The sequence below is a fragment of the Rhinopithecus roxellana genome, chromosome 13, assembly GCF_007565055.1.
Source record: "Rhinopithecus roxellana isolate Shanxi Qingling chromosome 13, ASM756505v1, whole genome shotgun sequence".
NCBI classification, from domain to species: domain Eukaryota; kingdom Metazoa; phylum Chordata; class Mammalia; order Primates; family Cercopithecidae; genus Rhinopithecus; species Rhinopithecus roxellana.
The window spans coordinates 16814205-16834210 of record NC_044561.1 but is presented as its reverse complement, the minus strand read 5'-3'; the positions used below and the strand labels follow the sequence as shown (position 1 = coordinate 16834210).

General features: G+C 47.8%; 2 protein-coding genes across 3 annotated transcripts in view; one reads left to right on the top strand and one right to left on the bottom strand.

Annotated features, from left to right (window-relative positions):
- SYN3 (synapsin III) overlaps window positions 1–20006 on the bottom strand; it is a 547449-nt gene that overhangs the window by 280087 nt on the left and 247356 nt on the right. The gene's annotated exons all lie outside the window — the stretch shown is intronic.
- TIMP3 (TIMP metallopeptidase inhibitor 3) overlaps window positions 17174–20006 on the top strand; it is a 61963-nt gene continuing 59130 nt past the window's right edge. The window contains exon 1 of the mRNA XM_030915418.1: window positions 17174–17653. Within this exon, the coding sequence (XP_030771278.1) occupies window positions 17533–17653 (121 nt within the window). The 5' untranslated portion in view covers window positions 17174–17532. The remainder of the gene's footprint in view (window positions 17654–20006) is intronic.

The following is a 20006-nucleotide window of genomic DNA, read 5'->3' as shown; positions in this document are numbered from 1 at the left end:
ACTAGGAAGTTGACACCATGCTTCCGGGTACAGTCTTGGGTGCTATATGTTGTCAGAGGGTCCCTCTTCCTTTCTTTTTGTTCTTGGCTAAAGGGATTCCCTCCTCTGAACCTCAGTCTCCTTCTCTATAAAATGGAGTCCTGGGGGGTTGATGGAATAACATACGCATGGCTCCCAGAAAGTGGGAGAGAAGCACTTGGCTTGCTCCCGTTAGTGTGTTCTTCTGTGAGGATTTCAAATGCTCGTGCCTCCCACTGTGCACTCAAGTGTTGGGAAAACATTTATTGTGCCTGACACTTTCCCAGAGAGTGTTTTCCCAGATTAAAAGGAAGTAGTCAAACTTTCCCCTTCCCTGATTACCTTAACTAAAGGAGCCCCTATATGTTCCATGCCCCACAAGTTACTCTGTCTTATCATCTTCATTGCACTCATGACCCGCTGAGATGGTTTATCCATCTGTTTCCATGTCCACCATGCCAACGGAAGCTCTCTCAGCTCTCAGAACAGGACCGTGTCTGTCTTGCTTCCTGCTCTGTCTCTGTACCCAGAACAGGGTCAGGCCTGGCATAGGGGCTCAGTAAATAAAGGCTGAATGAATGACAGAACCTGTCTTGCTTTTGCCTATGAGACTTGGCCTGAGATGAAGAGGGAGAAATCCAAGGAATTCAAACCACTTCAAAGAAGAAGAAGAAAAAATACAGCATTCTAGCAAGATACGATCCCATTTACTTACTGCACACTTTCCACATCCCAAGCAGTGCTTGGCCCTTAGGGCTCCCATTTAATTGGGATAGCTCATTTAATTCTCATATCTGCCACATGAGGTAGGTGCTGTTAGTGCCCTTATTTGTAGCCAAGGAAGCCGAGGTCCGGAGAAGCAAAATCTTCTGCATAACAGCACACAGTGAGGCACAGTTAGGGTTTGGAACGCAGGCCTGTGTGCCTCCAGGGCTGAACTGCTCCACACTGCAAAAGTTAATGGTGCCTTTATTTCTGGGAAGTACATAATGAAATATTCAGGGGCTCAGGGGCATCACGTCTGCAACTTATTCTTTTTTTTTCTTTTTTTTTTTTTTGAGACGGAGTCTCGCTCTGTTGCCCAGGCTGGAGGGTAATGGCGCGATCTTGGCTCACTGCAAGCTCCGCCTCCCGGGTTCATGCCATTCTCCTGCCTCAGCCTCCCAAGTGGCTGGGACTACAGGCGGCCGCCACCATTCCCGGCTAATTTTTTATATTTTTAGTAGAGACGGGGTTTCACCGTGTTAGCCAGGATGGTCTCCATCTCCTGATCTTGTGATCCACCCCACCTCGGCCTCCCAAAGTGCTGGGATTACAGGCCTGAGCCACCGCACCAGGCCCTGCAACTTATTCTTAAACAACCTAAAGGAGGGGAGATTTAGTAATATGTTAACATTTGGGGAATCTGGGTAAAAAGTATCTGGTAATTCTCTGAACTATTCTTGCAACTTTTCTGTAAGTGAATTACGTCAAAATAAAACATATTCAAAAGCTCATGGTGGGAAGAAGATGAGACTCGTGTCATGGGATGAAGGGCACAGGTCCTGCTTGGCTACAATAAGGGATGGGAATGGGAGGCTGGGGCAGACTCTGAGGGGCTGGAAGGACCAGGCTTCATCAGGTAGGCAGTGTTCAACATGGATAGGACCAGTGACGATACTCTGTCTTTAACAAAGTCTACCCATACTTCAGCATCCCGAATGTGCCAACTTCTTTTTTTTTTTCTCCCTCTGTTACTCAGGCTAGAGCGCAGTGGTGTGATCTCGGCTCACTGCAGCCTCCACCTCCTGGGCTCAAGTGATTGTCCTATCTCAGTACCCTGAATAGCTGGGATTACAGGTGCGCTCCACCACACCTGGCTAATTTTTGTATTTTTAGTAGAGACAGGGTTTCACCATGTTGGCCAGGCTGGTCTCAGCTGGTCTCAAACTCCTGACCTCAAGTGATCCGCCTGCTTCAACCTCCCAAAGTGCTGGGATTATAGGCGTGAGCCACTGCGCCTGGCCCAAAGGTGCCAACTTCTAAATCCAGCCTGTTTATTCCTGTAAATACCCACAGGCAAGCACAGAGGTGATTAGGAACAGCATCTTTCTCCCACCATGTGGTTTCCCTCCAGGGTCCATGTACCACACCACCCTCTCCATCCTGAGACAGGAGAGGGGCATTGAGTGCTGGGGCTTTATGCACTTGTCACGTAACTGTCCTTTGAGGAAGTGGAAGCAAACACCCTCGACACATGTGAGAAAGTGCCCGGAGAGGGTAGTGAGCTCATCCTAAGCCACACAGGTGGCAGAATTGAACTAGAACACCAGTGGCGTGGTTCCCAAGTGCTTACTTTCTTATTTCTTTCTACCACCATCATTTCACTACTAAAAGACTCACAGTTAGCCTTGAATCCAGAGTCCTTCCCTTGTAGTACAGATACCATCTTTCTACTGTTTTCTTTTCTTTCTTTCCTTTTTTTTTGAGATGGAATCATGCTCCCCAGCCCAGGCTGGAGTACAGTGGCACGATCTCAGCTCACTGCAATCTCCACCTCCCAGGTTCAAGCGATTTTCCTGCCTCAGCCTCCCGAGTTGCTGGGATTACAGGCGTCCACCACCACACCTGGCTAATTTTTTGTACTTTTAGTAGAGACGGGGTTTCACTATGTTGGCCAGGCTGGTCTCAAACTCCCAACTTCAAGTGATACACCCAATTCAGCCTCCCAAAGTGCTAGGATTACAGGAGTGAGCCACCACACCCAACCCTTTCTACTGTTTTCTAGAGTAGCTGTCTGTGGGGGAAGGTTATACATACCCATCCTAAAATAGGTGCTTTGAGATCATACAGACCTCAGTGACATCACTTCCTATTGGTGCCCTTGAGCAAGTGACTTAACCTCCCTGAGCTTCAGTTTTCTCATCTGGAAAATGAGGATGATGATGTCTACCTCACTGGGTTGTTGTGAAGATTCACTATTTCAAAAAAAATATTTATTGAGCCTTGATCTGGGATACTGCGGACAGAGCAGTGACTAAGACAGGCGTCTTGAACTGTTTTCTTTGTGCAATTAGAAACACTAATTGTTGAGAATTAAAGGACAATTAATAAACATTTTAATAAGTTTTTTTCAGATACTGATAAGCCCAAAAAAGAAAAATCCATCTGAAAAATGAGACACTGGGAGGCGCCAGTGAATGGGGATGGCTGTGCTCCTCCGCTAGGGCACACCTCCCCAAGAAGGTAATACGTGAGCTGGAAGCTGCAGAATTAGAAGGATCTAGCTGGCCATGGCAAGACCTGGGAGAGGCAGAGGGAGGGTCAGAGCAGTCCTGGAGTTGGGACTGAGTTTGGCTTGGTTAAAGGACAAAAAAAGAGGCCAGTGTAGTGTAAACACAAGTGAGAGTGGGAGAGACATGGACAGCCACAGCAGGGGCAATGCGTGCTGGGGCCAGAAGGCCAAGGCATTTAGATTTCATTTTAAGTGTGTTAGGGATCCACCATAGAGTTTTGAGCAGAAGAGTAATATGATCTCATTTTTTTTTTTCTCTTGAAATTGGATAATACAGTCGGCCCTCTGTATCTGTGGATTCCACATCGGGATTCAACCAACCGTGGATGGAAAATATTTGGAAAAAACAAACAATAAAAAATAACAATATGATTATTAAAAAAAAAAATCCATGAATTTGGCCAGGTATGGTGGCTCACGCCTGTAATCCCAGCACTTTGGGAGGCTGAGGTGGACGAATCACAAGGTCAGGAGTTCGAGACCAGCCTGGCCAACATGGTGAAACTCCATCTCTACTAAAAATACAAAAAGTTAGCTAGGCATGGTGTTGTGCGCCTGTAATCCCAGCTACTCAGGAGGCTGAGGCAGGAGACTCACTTGCACCCAAAAGGTGGAGGTTGCAGTGAGCAGAGATCGTGCCACTGCACTCCAGCCCCAGCGACAGTACAAGACTCCATCTAAAATAATAATAATAATAATAATATGAATTTTAAAATATAGTATAACAACTACTTACATAGTATTTACATTGTATCAGATATTATAAATAATCTAGAGATGATTTAAAGTGTGTAGGAGGATGTGTGTAGATTATGTGCAAATACTATACCATTTTCTATCAAGGATTTGAGCACCTGTGAAAGTCCTGGAATCAATGTTATTAACACAGGACCTAAAACATGGTAGATATTTAATAAAGAAAAGCTTTATTATTGTTTATCATTCTTAGGCATTGCCACTAGTCATTACGGACTTCTAGAAGGTGGGCAGCCTGTGCCTACCTTCATTCTAGAGGCATGCACCTTGGTGCACCCACCTGCCTGGGGAAAGGGGAGAGGAGTAGGAGCAACTTCAGACACCTCTGACTTCCTCCCTCCTCCTTGTCACATGTCCCCCTCTCCCCACAAGCCAGATGCCAGTCACCTCTGCCAGGCCAAGGGGCGGCCAGGGTAGGATCACTGGGCCTCCCTCCAGCTGGCTCCGGCTCCAGGCCTCTGAGCCGCCTTTACTTTGCCTTAAAAATGCAAAGCATTCCAGCCATCTTAATTACTGGGCGTTGCATAAGCCAGCAACCAGTTCATACAAAGGAGCAACAGACAAAAAATGATTTTTCAACATGCCTTCAGCCTCTCCCCTTCTTTCCTCCTGAAACCAGCCCCCAGTCACTGCCTCCTAGGCCTAGGAAAGCACTCCAGGTATGCACAATCTCTTTTCGAGTTTGTTGATGTGACATCAAGGTCTTTTTTCTCTAAATACTTGAGGCAAAAAGCAGTTCCAGCTACCTTTAAGTGTTTTGGAAAGTTACTGGTCATATTCCTACTTGACCCGCTAAGACAATCAGAGGACTCCATATTGTATACACTGAGAACTTTGTTATAAAACAGAGTTCAGTGTGCAGTGGATCTGTCCAGGCACCAATTCAGGGTGCTTTCAGTTCCTGAATGACCTTTCTATAGGGTACTCCTAAGAAATGAACCCCAAACAGAATGTTCCAGCAATGCTTTTGTGTGGAAAATTATTAATCCTTAAATATTTATGTGACTGAGGAAGCTTCCATGTTTCCTAATTCTGATTTTTCAGTAGCCTCTAAACTTTCTTAACTAAATTTAATCCAACAATTTGTTGAGGACCTACTGGGTATCAGTATTGTGTTACATTCTCGGAAGAGGAAATTCAATTAGCCTGTCAATTAGCTCACTTTCTAAAGAGGAAAAGTTACACAGAAACTGACAATCCCAGTTCAGGGTGATGAACTTCAAGTCAGTTCATCTCTGATGGGTGCTTCCAGCTTGGGTGGGAGGGAAGGCTACTTGTAGATTGTCTTAATAATATTGACAGTGGTCATTCACTGATTGGCTGGCTCTGTGCCAGGAATTCTGCTAAACCCTTTCCACATATAGCATCTTGTTTATTCCTTGTAACTCTGTGAGGTAGGTGCTATTGTTGTCCCTGTATTACAGACCAGGATACGTAGACACAAGAAGGTTAAGTTACTTGTCGAAGGTAACGCAGTTAAGAAAAGGCAGTAGTGAGCTGGTAAATATTTAACAAGTAGCTCTACAGTACAAAGAACCCTCATTTGCAGTGTTTGCCAATTTCTGTGGTGTAAATACTTCCATCATATACAATTTTAAGTTACCAAGGTAATGCTCCTGAATGCAGTAGCATATCATTATATAAAATTTCCATCATATAGACACAACAGATGGAAGTTACCCTGAAAGCATAGATAAGAGTATACTGTAATAAATAATTAGGGAGTGAGGAGTTTCAAGTGTTCATTAATATAATTTATTAGTTATAACATATAATTAAACTTTATTTATTTTTGAGACAGAGTCTCGCTCTGTCACCCAGGATGGAGTGCAGTGGCATGATCTCGGCTCACTGCAACCTCCACCTCCTGGGTTCAAGCAATTCTTGTGCTTCAGCCTCCCAATTTGCTGGGACTACAAATACAAAAATTGGGAGTCCCAGCTAATTGGGAGTAAAAATACAAAAATATAAATTTTTTGTATTTTTAGTAGTGACAGGGTTTCGCCATGTTGGCCAGGCTGGTCTGAAACTCCTGGCATCAAGTTATTAACCTGCTTCCGCCTCTCAAAGTGATGGGATTGCAGGTATGAGCCACTGTGCCTGGCCAAAATTTTAAATAACACCTATCTTTAATGATCGACTTGCAAAATTCCCGGACATATAACAGTTGGCTCTGACAAGCCAGGGTGAGCCAGCTCCAGTGCAGCACTGAGGTCTCTAGAACCTTGCTCTTCACCATCGCAGACAAGTAAGAGTAGCTAGGAGAAAAGGTCAAGGGAACAGAATGGACAAAGACCTAAGACATGACTACCAGAGAAAAGAAACACAATCACATTTAGTGTTCACAAAATCTTTTTAACTGATCACTAGAGTACACAGAGACAGTGAGGAGTGCAGGATGGGATGCTGAACTGGGAAACCTGGCTCCACCACTGATTAACTGTGTAACCTTGGCTACGTTACTAAACGTCGCTGTGCCCCAGTGTTCTTTTCCATAAAATGGGCATGATCTTAACAGCCCCTACATCATAGAGTTGTGTGAATTACATACGTTTACACTTGCATATTACATAGAATAGGACCTGGCACATAGCAGCATTCAGTAAACGTTAGTGACTTATTGTTTGATCTTTGCAGCTGCCTCTGTGAATTAGATGTTTGCCTTCGCTTTATAGGGATTCAGTTTATGCTTAGAGAGCAATGGAGGAGGCTGGGGGAGATGGGACTCAAATGTTCTGATTCTAACTTTGGCACTTACCCTAAGGGCTGGAAGGCATATTGACCTGGCTGAGGACTGTTCTCCAAGAGGGGCTGCCGACAAACTCAATGCCCTACTAAGTGTCGCTTCTGATAGGGGCCATATCTAGTTAATGGTTCCTTACCCTTAACTGGCGGGTACAGGCATTCTGCGAAGAAAGACCCATCTGGTTTCAGAAACTGGGCATCTGACCTTTGCATGCCTTCTTATTTTCCAAATGCTCACCTTCTGCTTGAGAAGGCAGGGTGGTGGGGTGGTTAAGAGGATGGGCTCTGGCTTCCGATTCCAGCACCGCAGCATACTGGCGATGTAATCTTGAGTAAGTGACATAATCTCTGTGTACCTTAGTTTTCACTGCTGATGAAAAGGGATGGCAATGGTGATCTCATCTACCTCATGGTTTTTGCTATAAGAATTGGTACAAATTAATATATGCTAACTGCCTAGATGAACACCTGGTACCCAGCAGGCACTCTATAGGAATTAGTTATGACTATCAAGTGTTTTTTATTCTCTTTTGCCTCCTTTCTTCCAATCCTTCTTTGAGTATTAATTACAAGGTCAAAGGGGATATAAGCACATGCTCTTTCTTTATAAACACAGGTCACTAGACTGTAGGCTACTTGAGGGCAGGAGCTGTTCTCATTCATCTTTATACCCCTGGGGCCACACCCTGGTATACATAGTGCTCAGTGAGAATTTACTATGTGCCAGGCACTGTGCCATGCATCTTATTCAGCTTACAGTGTTTGATCTTCATGAAAATCCTACGAGGTATGCATCTTTCCTCCCTTTTACCACGAGACAGCTGAGGCTCAGAGAGAGGTTAAGGAACTTGTTCAAGGTCACAGTGAAAAAGCAAAGAAGGATTAAAACTCAGGCTTATGACATCACAGGCCTTGGTTGGTTCCTAACCTCCCTGTTGGGCTGCCTTCTAGAATATTCCATGGGAAATTTTGAGAGATTGTTAAATCCAACCCACTTGGTTTTACTTTTAAAGAAAGGAGTCATTGATTTACTCAAGGTCACACAGATATTTTATGTGGTAGGACTAGGATAATAACCTGGCATATTGCCTCAATCTCACGTTTGAAATTTCAGGAGGAAATGAAGCCAGGTTCATTAGCTGTTAAAATAGACTGATGAGTATGCCACCAGCTTGCCTCTGGGTTCTGGGCCCTATCTTTGTAATACAAATGTAAATTTCCTATGGCATCTAACAAAATTTTGAGTAAGGAAGGACACACCCACATCCCTAGAAATTGCCTGCCAAGTCACTTCTCCTGCCTTCTCTCCATTGCAAACCAAATGAAACAGAGATGCATCTCACTTGCCTGCTGATAAAGCCCCCTCCCTGGCCGTACTATGCTTCTCTCTGCTTGGCTGCATCAAGAAGTCTGAGCACTCAACGAGATCCCAAAAGATAAAGAGAAAATCACCACTGCTGCAAATGCCCCAATGAACCTGTGGGCACACTGACTTTTAAGTCTTCAGAAAGAGTGCTAGTTTGGAAAGAGACCCCTGCATCTGAATCACAGCTCTGCCACTTCCTTGCATGTAAGAAACTGAACATGCAATTTAACTTCTTTGAGCCTCAGTTTCCTTAAAATAGGCATAATACCATAATACCTAGTACCTATTATTAAGGGTTGTGAGGATTAGAGGGAATACTGTATTGAAAGTGCCTTGTATATAGCAGGTATTCAACTAATGCAAGTTCCCTTCTCTTTTACTCGTCTTAGAAACATTTTTCAGCTTATCATTCCAAGGTTGACGAGTTGCAGAGCAGGGAGATAATTATTTACTGATTATCTCTCATGGGCCCAGCACTGAATTAGAGCAGCCTGGAGTGACGGGAAGATGACGAGGTACTAAGGGGTCTGATTCTTTGTTTGCTTCTGCCAATGATCTGGTGTCTACCTTACTAGGCCTGTTTGTGTATCTGTAAAATGAGGGAGTTCAACTTGGTAACCCACAGCTCTCTCCTAGTTCTGACCTTCTGTCTTACCATGATATGAGTTCCTAAACACCTCCCTGCTGCCTGGTTGGATAGTTAGCTCTATGATCTCATGGCACACTTGACTATCCCACTGTAGTTCTTACCACCAACTATTATTTTCTTGTCTTTTTCTCCCAGAAGACTGGGAGCTCCTTGGGAACAGGTCTATGCCTTGTTCATGGTTGTATCTCCAGGGCCTAGCATGGAGTAATAGACATTCTGTCATTGTTTGGTGGATATCTGAAGGAAGGAGGGAAGGAAGGAGAGGACCCTGTCCCTTTCCTCCAAAGACTTGGTCATCACACTATGACACATAAGATGTGAGGCAAATGGAGAATGTCAGTGGAGGATTCATAATTAAGGGCACACCCAGAACCTGGAAACAAGGTCGTCAGTCTTACTGAAGCCATACACTCATGCACCATGCTTGTGCTTAGCCATCTGTGGTAGTAAATCAACATACAGCAAGGGCAGATTTGAAAATCTGGGAATACCAGAGCCCAAACAAGTTGACCTGGGGGTAATCTTTCAGTGATGGCTTGTATACTAAAATGTAGAAGCCAAATGAATTCCAATATTCCAAGTGCAAAGAAACTGTTGGGGAAGAGAAGGATGGAGTGGCCAGCCTGGTGCCGAGAACCAAGAAGATCTAAGAGTCCGCAGTTGGCATTTGTGTGTCCAGCATTGCCACTGTTTAGGAAGAGAGGCTTTGGCCAGTGGTTGTGAGCACTGGCATTTCCTCAGCAAAGCTTTTGCTTCCGGGTAAAGGAGAATTCCAGGATATCTCAGCTGAAAGACCCTTCCTATGATGCCCTCAATCCCTGTGTTCTGAATCTACATATACCAAAGCAACCTTCTGAGGAGAAACTAGTTTCACATGAAGCTCTCTGTGACGATCAGGAGGAAAATATGGGGGTGGTGTTGAGATGAGTCCTGTAGCCTATGTGACAATGAAATACTTCACGGGAAACAAGCCCAGTGGGACTGTGGTTGGTTTGCTGGGCTCTTAGGATCAGTCTGTGAGACTGATCAACTGAGGGAGCCTCATCTAGTTGAGTTTCTGGACCCAAGGAGCTGGATTTCAGAACCTCTGTTGGAGTGAATGTGTGAAGGTGATACTCTGACTCCTCCTTTTCTCCACTCCATTCATTGGTTAGTTTATTCCTTTAATATTTGTTAAGTGCCTACTATGTGCATATGCTGTGTTAGGCAGTCACAGAAGTACCTGGATTTGCTCAAAATGTAGAGGAGAAGCAGGGATATCAACCACTAGGGGCAACAGAGTGTGTGAGGTGCCCAGCTGGAAGCCAGGAGGACCGAGTGTGGGTGGGAGGTGAGTGAGAGAAGAGGAGAGGCCTGAGAGGCGGTGGTCCATTCTGCTGGGGCAGAGAGAGGACCAGAAAACATTCACTAAGTGGTGACTCTAGCTGAATCCTGAAAGATGAATATGTGATTCCTGGCAGATGAGGTGGAGGAGGGTGGGGGAATATACTGGCGGCGGTTGGATTCCAGGCCAAGAGTGCATTGTGAACAAGGCTCAGAGAAACCGATAGCTGGCATATAAAGGGTTGGAAGAGGGCAGCATGGGTTTAGAGAGATAAGCAAGAACAGGGCCTGCTGTTGTATGACTGCAGGGGCAGCCATCTCATTGTATTCTATGTGAAGAGGGCCTCCTCCAGCTGTGGACCGTGGGGCCCTGGGGAAGAGCCAGATCACAGAGGGCCTTGTTTGTCTTTGGAGCTTAAGACTTTGTTCAGAAAGCCACGGAGCACAAGTGAATCATTTCGAGCAAAGAATAGCATGCTTTCAGATTTATATTTTAAAAAATGTACAGAAGCAGCAATGCAAAGTTGAAGTTGAAAGACTCTGGGGAGGGTAACCAATTATGTCACTATTGAAATTGTCAGGAAAGAATCCACGGGGGCCTGATCCAAGGTAGAAATGGTAAGCCTGAGAGGAAGGGATGGTTAGAAGACATGTGGATAGTGAGAATCTATAGGACCTGGTGAGTGATGGTGTCATCCTCCGGAATGGGTAACCCCGGAGGGGACTGAGGGGAAAAGACAATGAGTTTTGGACACCTGGAGTCCGAGGAGGCCATAGGATCTCCAGGTGAAATTGGGCAGGAGGAAGCTGGAGATAGAAGACAAGCAATCAGAGGGACACTGTTGCTTGCAGTGTGCACTCCAGCGCACATAGCATGGTAGAGACCATGGGGGTACTTGGGGTTGGCCAAGGAGAATGTGGAGGCTAAAAGGGAAAGGGTTGCTTGCAGTGTGCACTCCAGCGCACATAGCATGGTAGAGACCATGGGGGTACTTGGGGTTGGCCAAGGAGAATGTGGAGGCTAAAAGGGAAAGGGGGAGAGCCAAGGACAAAAAATTGGGGAAAAAGCTACATTTTAATTTCAGGAAGAACCCGAGGAGTCTGCCAAGAAGACTGAGAAGGTACAGTTGGAAAGGTAGAAAGCGAAATCCCAGAAAGAGTAGGGTCTCAACAGCCAAGTTTAAATAAGGATGCGATCAATGGTGTGAACTGCTCTTTGGACTGTCCCCACAGCACAGGACAAGACCATATCAGCTCCAGCAGGTTCCACTGAAGAGAGCTCATGTGCCTTGGAGAAACAAGACCTCCAGCCCAGTCTACCAGGAGACCAACCACATGTCCATTCCATTCCCTCCCAGGGCATGAGAGCGCCTGACTGAGATGCTCATGTGTATTCTCTGTGTGAAGCTGTGCATACAACCTTCAAAGAAACCACAAAGGAGCTACTCGTTTTTAAGGGAAAAACACATGAACTCCAGAGCATAAGGAAGACATTAAAACAGGGTTGGGGAGAAGTTCTTCTCTTTCCATTTCATATTACCCTTCACAGAAATAATTGACTGCTTGAATATATGGTCATTAGAACACACATACACACACATACACGCACATGAAAACAAGAACTGGAATATTTGACTCTGCTTTCCATTTCCCACCACCCCAGATAACACAGGATACAACACGGCTTTATTGCACACATGTGCTTTCCGGCTTAAAAACACTGGGAGTAGATCCCTGTGGAAAGAAATATGAAAACCTCAGGATTCATGCGAATGTAGCCAGAGACTCTTACGGAGGGGTCTTCACTTTGCTGGCAGGGCTGGGGGAGAGCTGGGGCAATTTTATTGCCATGAAATTGGCTCCAGATGGAGGCAAGGAAAGGTGTTTACCCCCTGCTGGTGTCAGACACAGAGGGAGCCTGCAGTACCTAGCATCTTAGGCTCAGAATTGCCCAGTGGTAGGCAGTAACCCCACTGAGGGTCTGGCCAGGGCTCAGAGGGATGGGTGGACCAGGCTGTCTGTTGCTTGGAAAAGGCCATTTTGAATATAATGACTTTCACATGGACTGTGGGGCTTGGGGGAAGGCATTGTGGCTAGGGTCTGGAGGGGAAGAGGGAGGAAAGCAAACAGGAGCTTCCCTATGAGGCAACAGAAATGACAGCACCTTCTCCAGGTTGAATTTCCAAAACCCAGCTCTGCCCTGGAAGAATGGGACTGTGGCATCCTCTGCAGTGTTCCCAGACCGCCCTAAGGCCCCCAAACCAATGATTCACAACTATGTTGCTTCCCCAGAGAGCATCTCCCCCTTTGGTTGACATGTGGCCAGCTCAGGGGTGGAGGAGCTCCGGCAGCCACGAACCCAGACGGGATGTTGACTGAGAGCTTTGTGGCCATGGCAGATGGGAGGGGTGAGCTTCACCCACTCAAAGGCACCAGCACCCCACCGATGAGTGTGGAATTGTGCTCTCCCGCCCTCGCAGTGAGACGACCGACCAGGACTGCAGACTGAGCAAATGGGTGTTCTCTGGCTTATAGCGCCCCCTAGCACTGGCCAGAGGGATAGAGCTCCGTGAACTCCAAGGACCCACCACCTGCCTGTCTGAATGCTGGAAAGGGGTTGGTGGTGCTGATCATTGGACCCATTCAACTGATACTTATTAAACTCGTTGTTACCAACACTTGATCCCTGTTTTCTAGGGGCTTACAGTCCAGGAAGGGAAACCGATGGGTAAACAATCACATTAGAGTCAGCTAAGTATTGTCGAAGAAGTTAATACAGGGTGTTGTGGGGATACATGGGAGGGGAATCAGAGGAGGTTTCCCGGAGGAGGTGACATCTAAGCTGAGGTCTGAAGGATGTGGAAGAATTCAATAACTTCTGAAGACCAAAAAAAAAATGGAGATAAAAAGGACACCTTCCTAACCTTTTAGTGCTATGATCCAAGAGACAAACAAGCAGGTGAACACATAACTACACTGGGCTCCACCGGAAGCCAGACCTTGTCTCTCCGAGGACTTTGGCATCACAATCTTCTCTGAAATTCTGTTTTCAGCATCGATTCTTGGGGGAGGTAGCAGTATAGGAACTCAGTGTTGGTTGAGAAACTGATGGATGGTCTTCAGTCTTGGGTACGTTCCCGTGTGGCAAACCTGTTTAAATGGCAGGACTCATCTCCCCTTCAGAAGCATTCACTTGTCCTTCAGGATTTCCCATGGAACCTTGGAGTTTCTGAGGTGAGAGGGATCCTGGATACCACTGAGTTCTATCTTTCATCCAATAAACACAGAAGTCGACGTCTGGACAGGCAAAGTGACTTGACTAAGGCAGGTGCACAGCTATTCTGCAACACTGGGAATGAATCTCAGGTCTTTTGATTTTTTTTTTTTCCACTCTACTCTCTTTTCATTTCCCAGAAACAAAGTTTTCGTGTGCCTTTCTATGGGGATATGTTTGGAATGCATTAGCTAATAATTTAGGAAGGGAAAAAATAGATAAACCTGTCATGAGGACAAACCTGTATTTCTTCTGATTGGCTCAGAGGGCGATTATTATCATAGTAGAGAATTATTTAATCTGTGTATGTAAAAGTTCTCTGTGGGCTGAGCACTGTACAAAGAGACTCACACGAATCTGTCTGCAGATCGGAAAAGCAGATATGAGATCTGTGAATGGCTGGGGTTTCCAAGGCCACAGTTCAAGCATGGGCCATACCTTACAGCTTGGAGGACTGAGCCCTGCAAATGGGACGTTCCTTCACCTGCCTGAACCTTCTTTTTCCCACATTTAAAACAAGGATGGGTAGTTTCTGAGGTCCTTTTTACGACTTCTCTTCCTACAGACTCTAGCATCCTATAATTTGATACACAGAGGGTGGATATGAACTCACCTTTCCTAGAAAAGTTCCAGGAAAGGGAATACCAGGTGATCCTGGTAGGTGGGTAGACAGGCCAGATAGATCTTGAAGCTTATTCAGTTCTTCCCAGATTTATAAATCTATCATTGTTCTCAGCTGTCAAGGGAAAGCAGGAGAGCCTGCATCTTCATTCTTTGTTTTGTTTTGTTTTTGATTTTTTGAAATGGAGTCTCGCTCTGTCGCCCAGGCTGGAGTGCAGTAGAGCGATCTCCACTCACTGCAAGCTCCGCCTCCCGGGTTCATGCCATTCTCCTGCCTCAGCCTCCCGAGTAGCTGGGACTACAGGCACCCACCACCACGTCTGGCTAATTTTTGTATTTTTAGTAGAGACAGGGGTTTCACCGTGTTAGCCAGGATGGTCTCAATCTCCTGACCTCGTGATCTGCCCACCTCGGCCTCCCAAAGTGCTGGGATTACAGGCGTGAGCCCCCGCACCCAGCCTGCATCTTCATTCTTACCGTTAGCCTCAGGTTCACCCTACCCAGCTTATTAAGTGGCGTTGAATAAACAATTCTTACATATTATTAGGCTCATGGACACCATGACATCCAGACTGATGGGTGCCTGCTGAAGGGGGTGACCCTAGCAGGAGGACTGCCCTACGCAAGGATTCATGGAGTTTGCTCTTTCTTTTCCTTACGGTGAGAACCAAACTGCCTTCACACGGTGGGCAGAGGGGAACTGACTCCGGTTAGGAATAAGAGAGAACATCCCAACTGAAAAGCTCTTGGAATTCGCTGAACTTCAAGACACTGTGTGGACCAGCTTAGGATCAGGAGTGAGAAGAAATTAACCGAAAGGTGATTTCATTACTTTTCAGTTGGAAAAAAGATCAGATTACATTTGTGCTTTCATAATTAAGTAGCTGCCGGAATAAAACGCTTCAGATGCTTTCTATGAGAAAACTGCTGCTTGAAGTTCAGCAGAAGTTATCTACTTGACACTTAAATTCCAGGCAAGGCCTTCCGTTGGAGAAAATATCGGCACTTTGGACAAAACTGTAACGTGAAAAGAAAGCGAAGAGAGGGCCTCTATCATGTAAGATGCTTATCCAAAGTGGATTTGGTCTGGAAAGTCTTCTAAAACCTTCCACATGACTGTGGAATAAGTCATGTGGAGTGCAGGGATAAGCGAATCTCTCAAATTCCACCACGTACGCCCTCATTCAACCTGGATCCTTAGAGTGGCCTACAGGGCACTCTTTGCTCAGGACTCAGTCAGCTGTTGGCCACACCCATGCTCTCCAGTCTCCTGAGACCCTATTTGGTTCTCAGAGGGCTAAAAAGCAGTGTGGCTAAATATCTCAGGACTCAAAGTATTCCTACTGTGGTTGGAGAAGTAACAGAATCACACCCCAAAAAACAATGAAAATAGTGCTAGAAAAACGTCGAGAGACAGAAATATCTCTAAGAGTCAGGCCACAGTTAGAGTGAAGGCAGGGAGGGTTTTTAAAGCTGGGTGGCGGGCCGGGGCGGTGGGGACAAGTCAAAATCGTGTGGAAACTGGTTTCCCTTTCCTATGGCTAAAATGCTCAAAGGGGAGAAAGGAGTTTCAAAAACGTTCTTGGAAATAAAATACCATCTCTCACGAATTCTTCAGCCTCTGCTGTCCCAATGTCACTTCTCTGAGATGTAAACAGAGGAGTTCTGAGAAAGAAGCTGAACTTGCATTTCTCCCTGTTTCTATTTGTTCCAAACTTGTAGCATTTCTAACAGGATGAAGCGGAAGAGAAAGGAAAAGAGATGAAAGTGTAGAAAGATGGAAGATCCCAGCTGCAAGTGGCCATTTGCAGTTAGATGGAACAGCTGCTGACGTTCAGGGAAATGCATGTCTCTCTTCAGATGGGAAGGGGCAGTGGAAAGGGGTGACTTGAGTTCCTGGCTGGCCACCAATCATCCCATCTTTCTGTGTGGGTTCCTCATCTGGAAAGTGGGAGTGATACTTGTGCTTGCTTTTCCTATCTACAAAGATTATTGTGAGAGCTATAAGGTGAGGTACAAAATCCTGCTTTTAAAAATACAAAGCAGAATCAAGATGTCAATAATAAGGATAGTAATTGTGTTAGTTATTTGCAATCATCCATTATAGTTAGTCATCTAGGATCCTAGATCATTCTCCTGGTTTTACTACAGTTTTGGATCAGCTCACCCCCAAATCCCTTGCTGAAGGGTGGAGCCCTGTCAGCCATGGGCGGGGAACCACTTCCTCTTGCCTTTCTACTTTCTGTCTTTCAAACATGCTCAGGGCCTTTGCACTTGCTGTTCCCCCTGCCTGATACCTCTCTCCTGTGGCTTGTCCCATAGTTGATCCTTCTCTTTGTCCACTTCTCAGCGAAGATGGCACTTCAGGGAGCCCTTCCCTTGCTGTTGCAGAGAGAGCAGCGCCCTCCCCAGTCATGTCCAACCCTGAACTCTGTTTTGTTTTCTTCATAGCCCTAGCATCATAGAAAATCACCCTGTGCATTCGTTGATGTCCACGGGAGCAAGGGCTTTGTGTTGCTTAACCCAGCATCCTGAACCGTGTTTGTTGAATGAATACAGGACCCCGTTTGCTCTGGGGGAGCATAGAAAAACAGTCTTCTATCATATATCATAGCCAGCTCCAAACAGCAGATGGCTTCCCATATCCCAGAGAGTAAGAACGAGAGAGAGAGAGAGAGAGAGAGAGAGAGAGAGAGAGAGAGAGAGAGAGAGAGTGTTTGGGTCTTTCTCCTCTGTCCCTGCTCGGGGTAGCAGTTAGCATTCCCCCACTGGTTCCACCAGGCTCAGTCAAGGTCTCTAGGACATGGCCACCCCCGACCTGTGTAAACGGTCCTGCTGGGGTGGGTGGGTGGTAGTTGGTTCTGGTTTGGGTCAGAAGCACCCAGTGGCCCAGGTGGGCGTGGGGCGAGGGCGCAGACGAGAAGGGTCACGAGGGCGCCGCTCGGAGGACCCAGCTGCAAGCACCGGTCCCGGGCGCGCCCCAGCCCACCCACTCGCGTGCCCACGGCGGTATTATTCCCTATAAGGATCTGAACGGTCCGGGGGCTGCCCCGCCCCGTTGCCCCGTGCCCCCGGCCCCGCCCCCTTTTTGGAGGGCCGATGAGGTAATGCGGCTCTGCCATTGGTCTGAAGGGGCGGGCCCCAACAGCCCGAGGCGGGGTCCCCGGGGGCCCAGCTCTATATCACTCGGCCGCCCAGGCAGCGGCGCAGAGCGGGCAGCAGGCAGGCGGCGGGCGCTCAGACGGCTTCTCCTCCTCCTCTTGCTCCTCCAGCTCCTGCTCCCTCGCAGGGAGGCCGCCCGCGGAGTCCTGCGCCAGCGCCGAGGCAGCCTCGTCCGCACCCCATCCCGTCCCGCCGGGCACTCGGAGGGCAGCGCGCCGGAGGCCAAAGTTGCCCCGCACGGCCCGGCGGGCGAGCGAGCTCGGGCTGCAGCAGCCCCGCCGGCGGCGCGCACGGCAACTTTGGAGAGGCGAGCAGCAGCTCCAGCAGCGGTGGCAGCAGCGGCAATGACTCCTTGGCTCGGGCTCATCGTGCTCCTGGGCAGCTGGAGCCTGGGGGACTGGGGCGCCGAGGCGTGCACATGCTCGCCCAGCCACCCCCAGGACGCCTTCTGCAACTCTGACATCGGTAAGCGCTCCTGGTGCCCCGCCCGAGCCCCACGCTGCAGCCGGGACTGCAGCGCTGCTTAGGGAGGCAGAGCGAGCCCCACTCCTTTCCTCTCCCCGAGGAGAGGGGCAAACGGGGTTGCGACGGAGTGGGGAAACTCGATGTCCTTGGGTGGGGGCGCTGGCATAACTGAGAGGGGAAGATGCCCTGCAGAGGAAGCTCATAGTGGCTGAGTGAGCCCCTGGCCGCCTTTGCTTTCCTAACTTAGGGCGTGGGGTTCCTACTGGTCCTTTTGACATCTGGAAAATGTCCCCATTCACTACTAACGAGGAAGGGCTAGAAGAGAAGGGTGAGGAAAGGGTGGGTTCCCCAAACTTGGAATGCTAACTAAAGTGCTGGGAAATTGAATAGTTTAAAAAAAAAAAAAAGTTGCCAGCCATGTGCACGGAAAGTTGCAGGAGAAACTTGGAGTACTCCGAGTCTGCATCATCGCCTGCGCCCATGAAATTCATTCTTTTCACTGAGACCCATCCCAGCTGCATGCTTCCCAAGCAAGCGCTAACTGAGCTTCTGGGACTGCCAAGTTTGGGTGGATTTAAGGGGAAAATGAGGAGAAAGCTGTGGCGTTGACCCACCCCCTGGAGGCACTGTGTTTGAGAGTGTTGATAGCCAGCAGAAGGTGGCGTGTGCGAGGGGTCACTTACCACATAGCTGTGAAAATTCACAGGAAGGCTATTTTTTTTTTCCTTGAATGCGTGTGGGGAGGGGAGAATGGGCAGTGGAAAACAGATTTGTCACCAAAAGAACAAAGCTGCCAAGGGTCACATCACGGTGACAGTTCCAGACTGGACTTAGTGTCTTGAGTAGAGAGACCCTGTAAAGAGTAGACCTCCTACTCCTTAGCGTGTATGGAGGGCCCCGAGAGCATCCTGGGAGGCTTGTCTGGGAGTGTTTGGGACAGTCGTGTTTGGATGGCCAAAGGCGGAGTGGCATCTGGGAAACATTTCTCTCCTCCTTTCCAGCCCATAAAGTGTGCAAGTCCAGTGGCCCTCCTGGGAGTAGTGTGTGTGTTTACGCGCTGGGCTGGGCGGTGGGGTGGGACAGCCTTGCCGCCCTCTGCCTGTGTCGATTCAGAGGTGAAGAATGGAGCGTGTGTGTTTTAAGTACAGTCATAAAGGAGAAGGAAATTTTCCACTGAGTCTTGGGTGAGGGACTCTACCAGTGTGTTGTGGTGAGGAGGGGGAGGAGGCAGGAGCTTGGCAGGGGAGGCAGTGGAGGCCAGGAGGGACACTGCTGGTGGGCTGGGCTGAGCCTGGAGGTCAGAATGGGGGTGTGGTGACCAGAATGTCAGTGCAGTTGGCAGCTGAGGGTGTTTGTGTGACCTGAGGTCACCCTTGTAAGAGGCTCCCTGTGGCCTGCATGGTACATCCTCCCCTCCCCCACCGGGGGAACCCAGCTGGTCCCGGGTTTGTGGATTGCTTAGAAAGATCCTTTTGGGCAGCCTGAAGCCTGGGGAGGGTTTTCCTCCCACTTCCCATGACCACCTCCACCCACATTCCACTTATCCTTTCCCTCCTCATCCCAGTTGGTGATATTGCCACCTGATTAGTGTGGGGAGTTGCTGCTGCGGCTGAGTTCCAGTTTTGCCCAGGGGGAGCGCACACATGCGGCCAGGAGGCTGGCAGGTGCAATCAGGGTGTGCAGGGGTGCAGCCCAAGTCCTTTTCTGCTGGAAAATGAGCTGGGTGGGTTCATCTATGTTTTTTTGGTATGTAGTGAGAGTGGGTCCCTATTCTTCCCCCTTGCCCTTTGCTTTGGGGTTTCTACCCTAGAAATTGACCACGGAAAAGTGAAAATAGCATGAGTAGATCCTGCTTCCAATGGGGGCCTTCCCGTCTGTTTACTGCTTAGGTTTCCTGCAGTAGGTCTGAGTGATGCAGAAAGTTTCTTACAATTTCTCTGGATTGATTCAAGAAATATCTCCCTTGCTCCTCTTCATAAATTTCCCAGAGAAAAGCTAAGTTACCAGGAAGTACTCAAAGACCAGGAGATTGTGGAATCTAAAAGAAAAAAAAAGAAACAAAAAATCTTCGATGCTCTGGCACGGATCCCAAATTGTTCTGCCTGGCTTTGGTGCACTGCACTAGTGGCAGGGATGAGCTAATGCTTTTAAAATGGGAGGTGTGGGTGTGAGCTGCTTGCTTGCCGACCTCCCTCGCCTTGCACAGCAACCTGCTGGCATCCAGTACTTGGCTCCCAAGTTTCCTTGCTCAGAGCCTTTCTCGTTTCCAGTCTGGGTTGAAACTCTGTCCATTCTCTCCCTCAAAAAAATATGAAGGAGCTCCCCATTCCTCGGGACCTGCACAACCCCACCA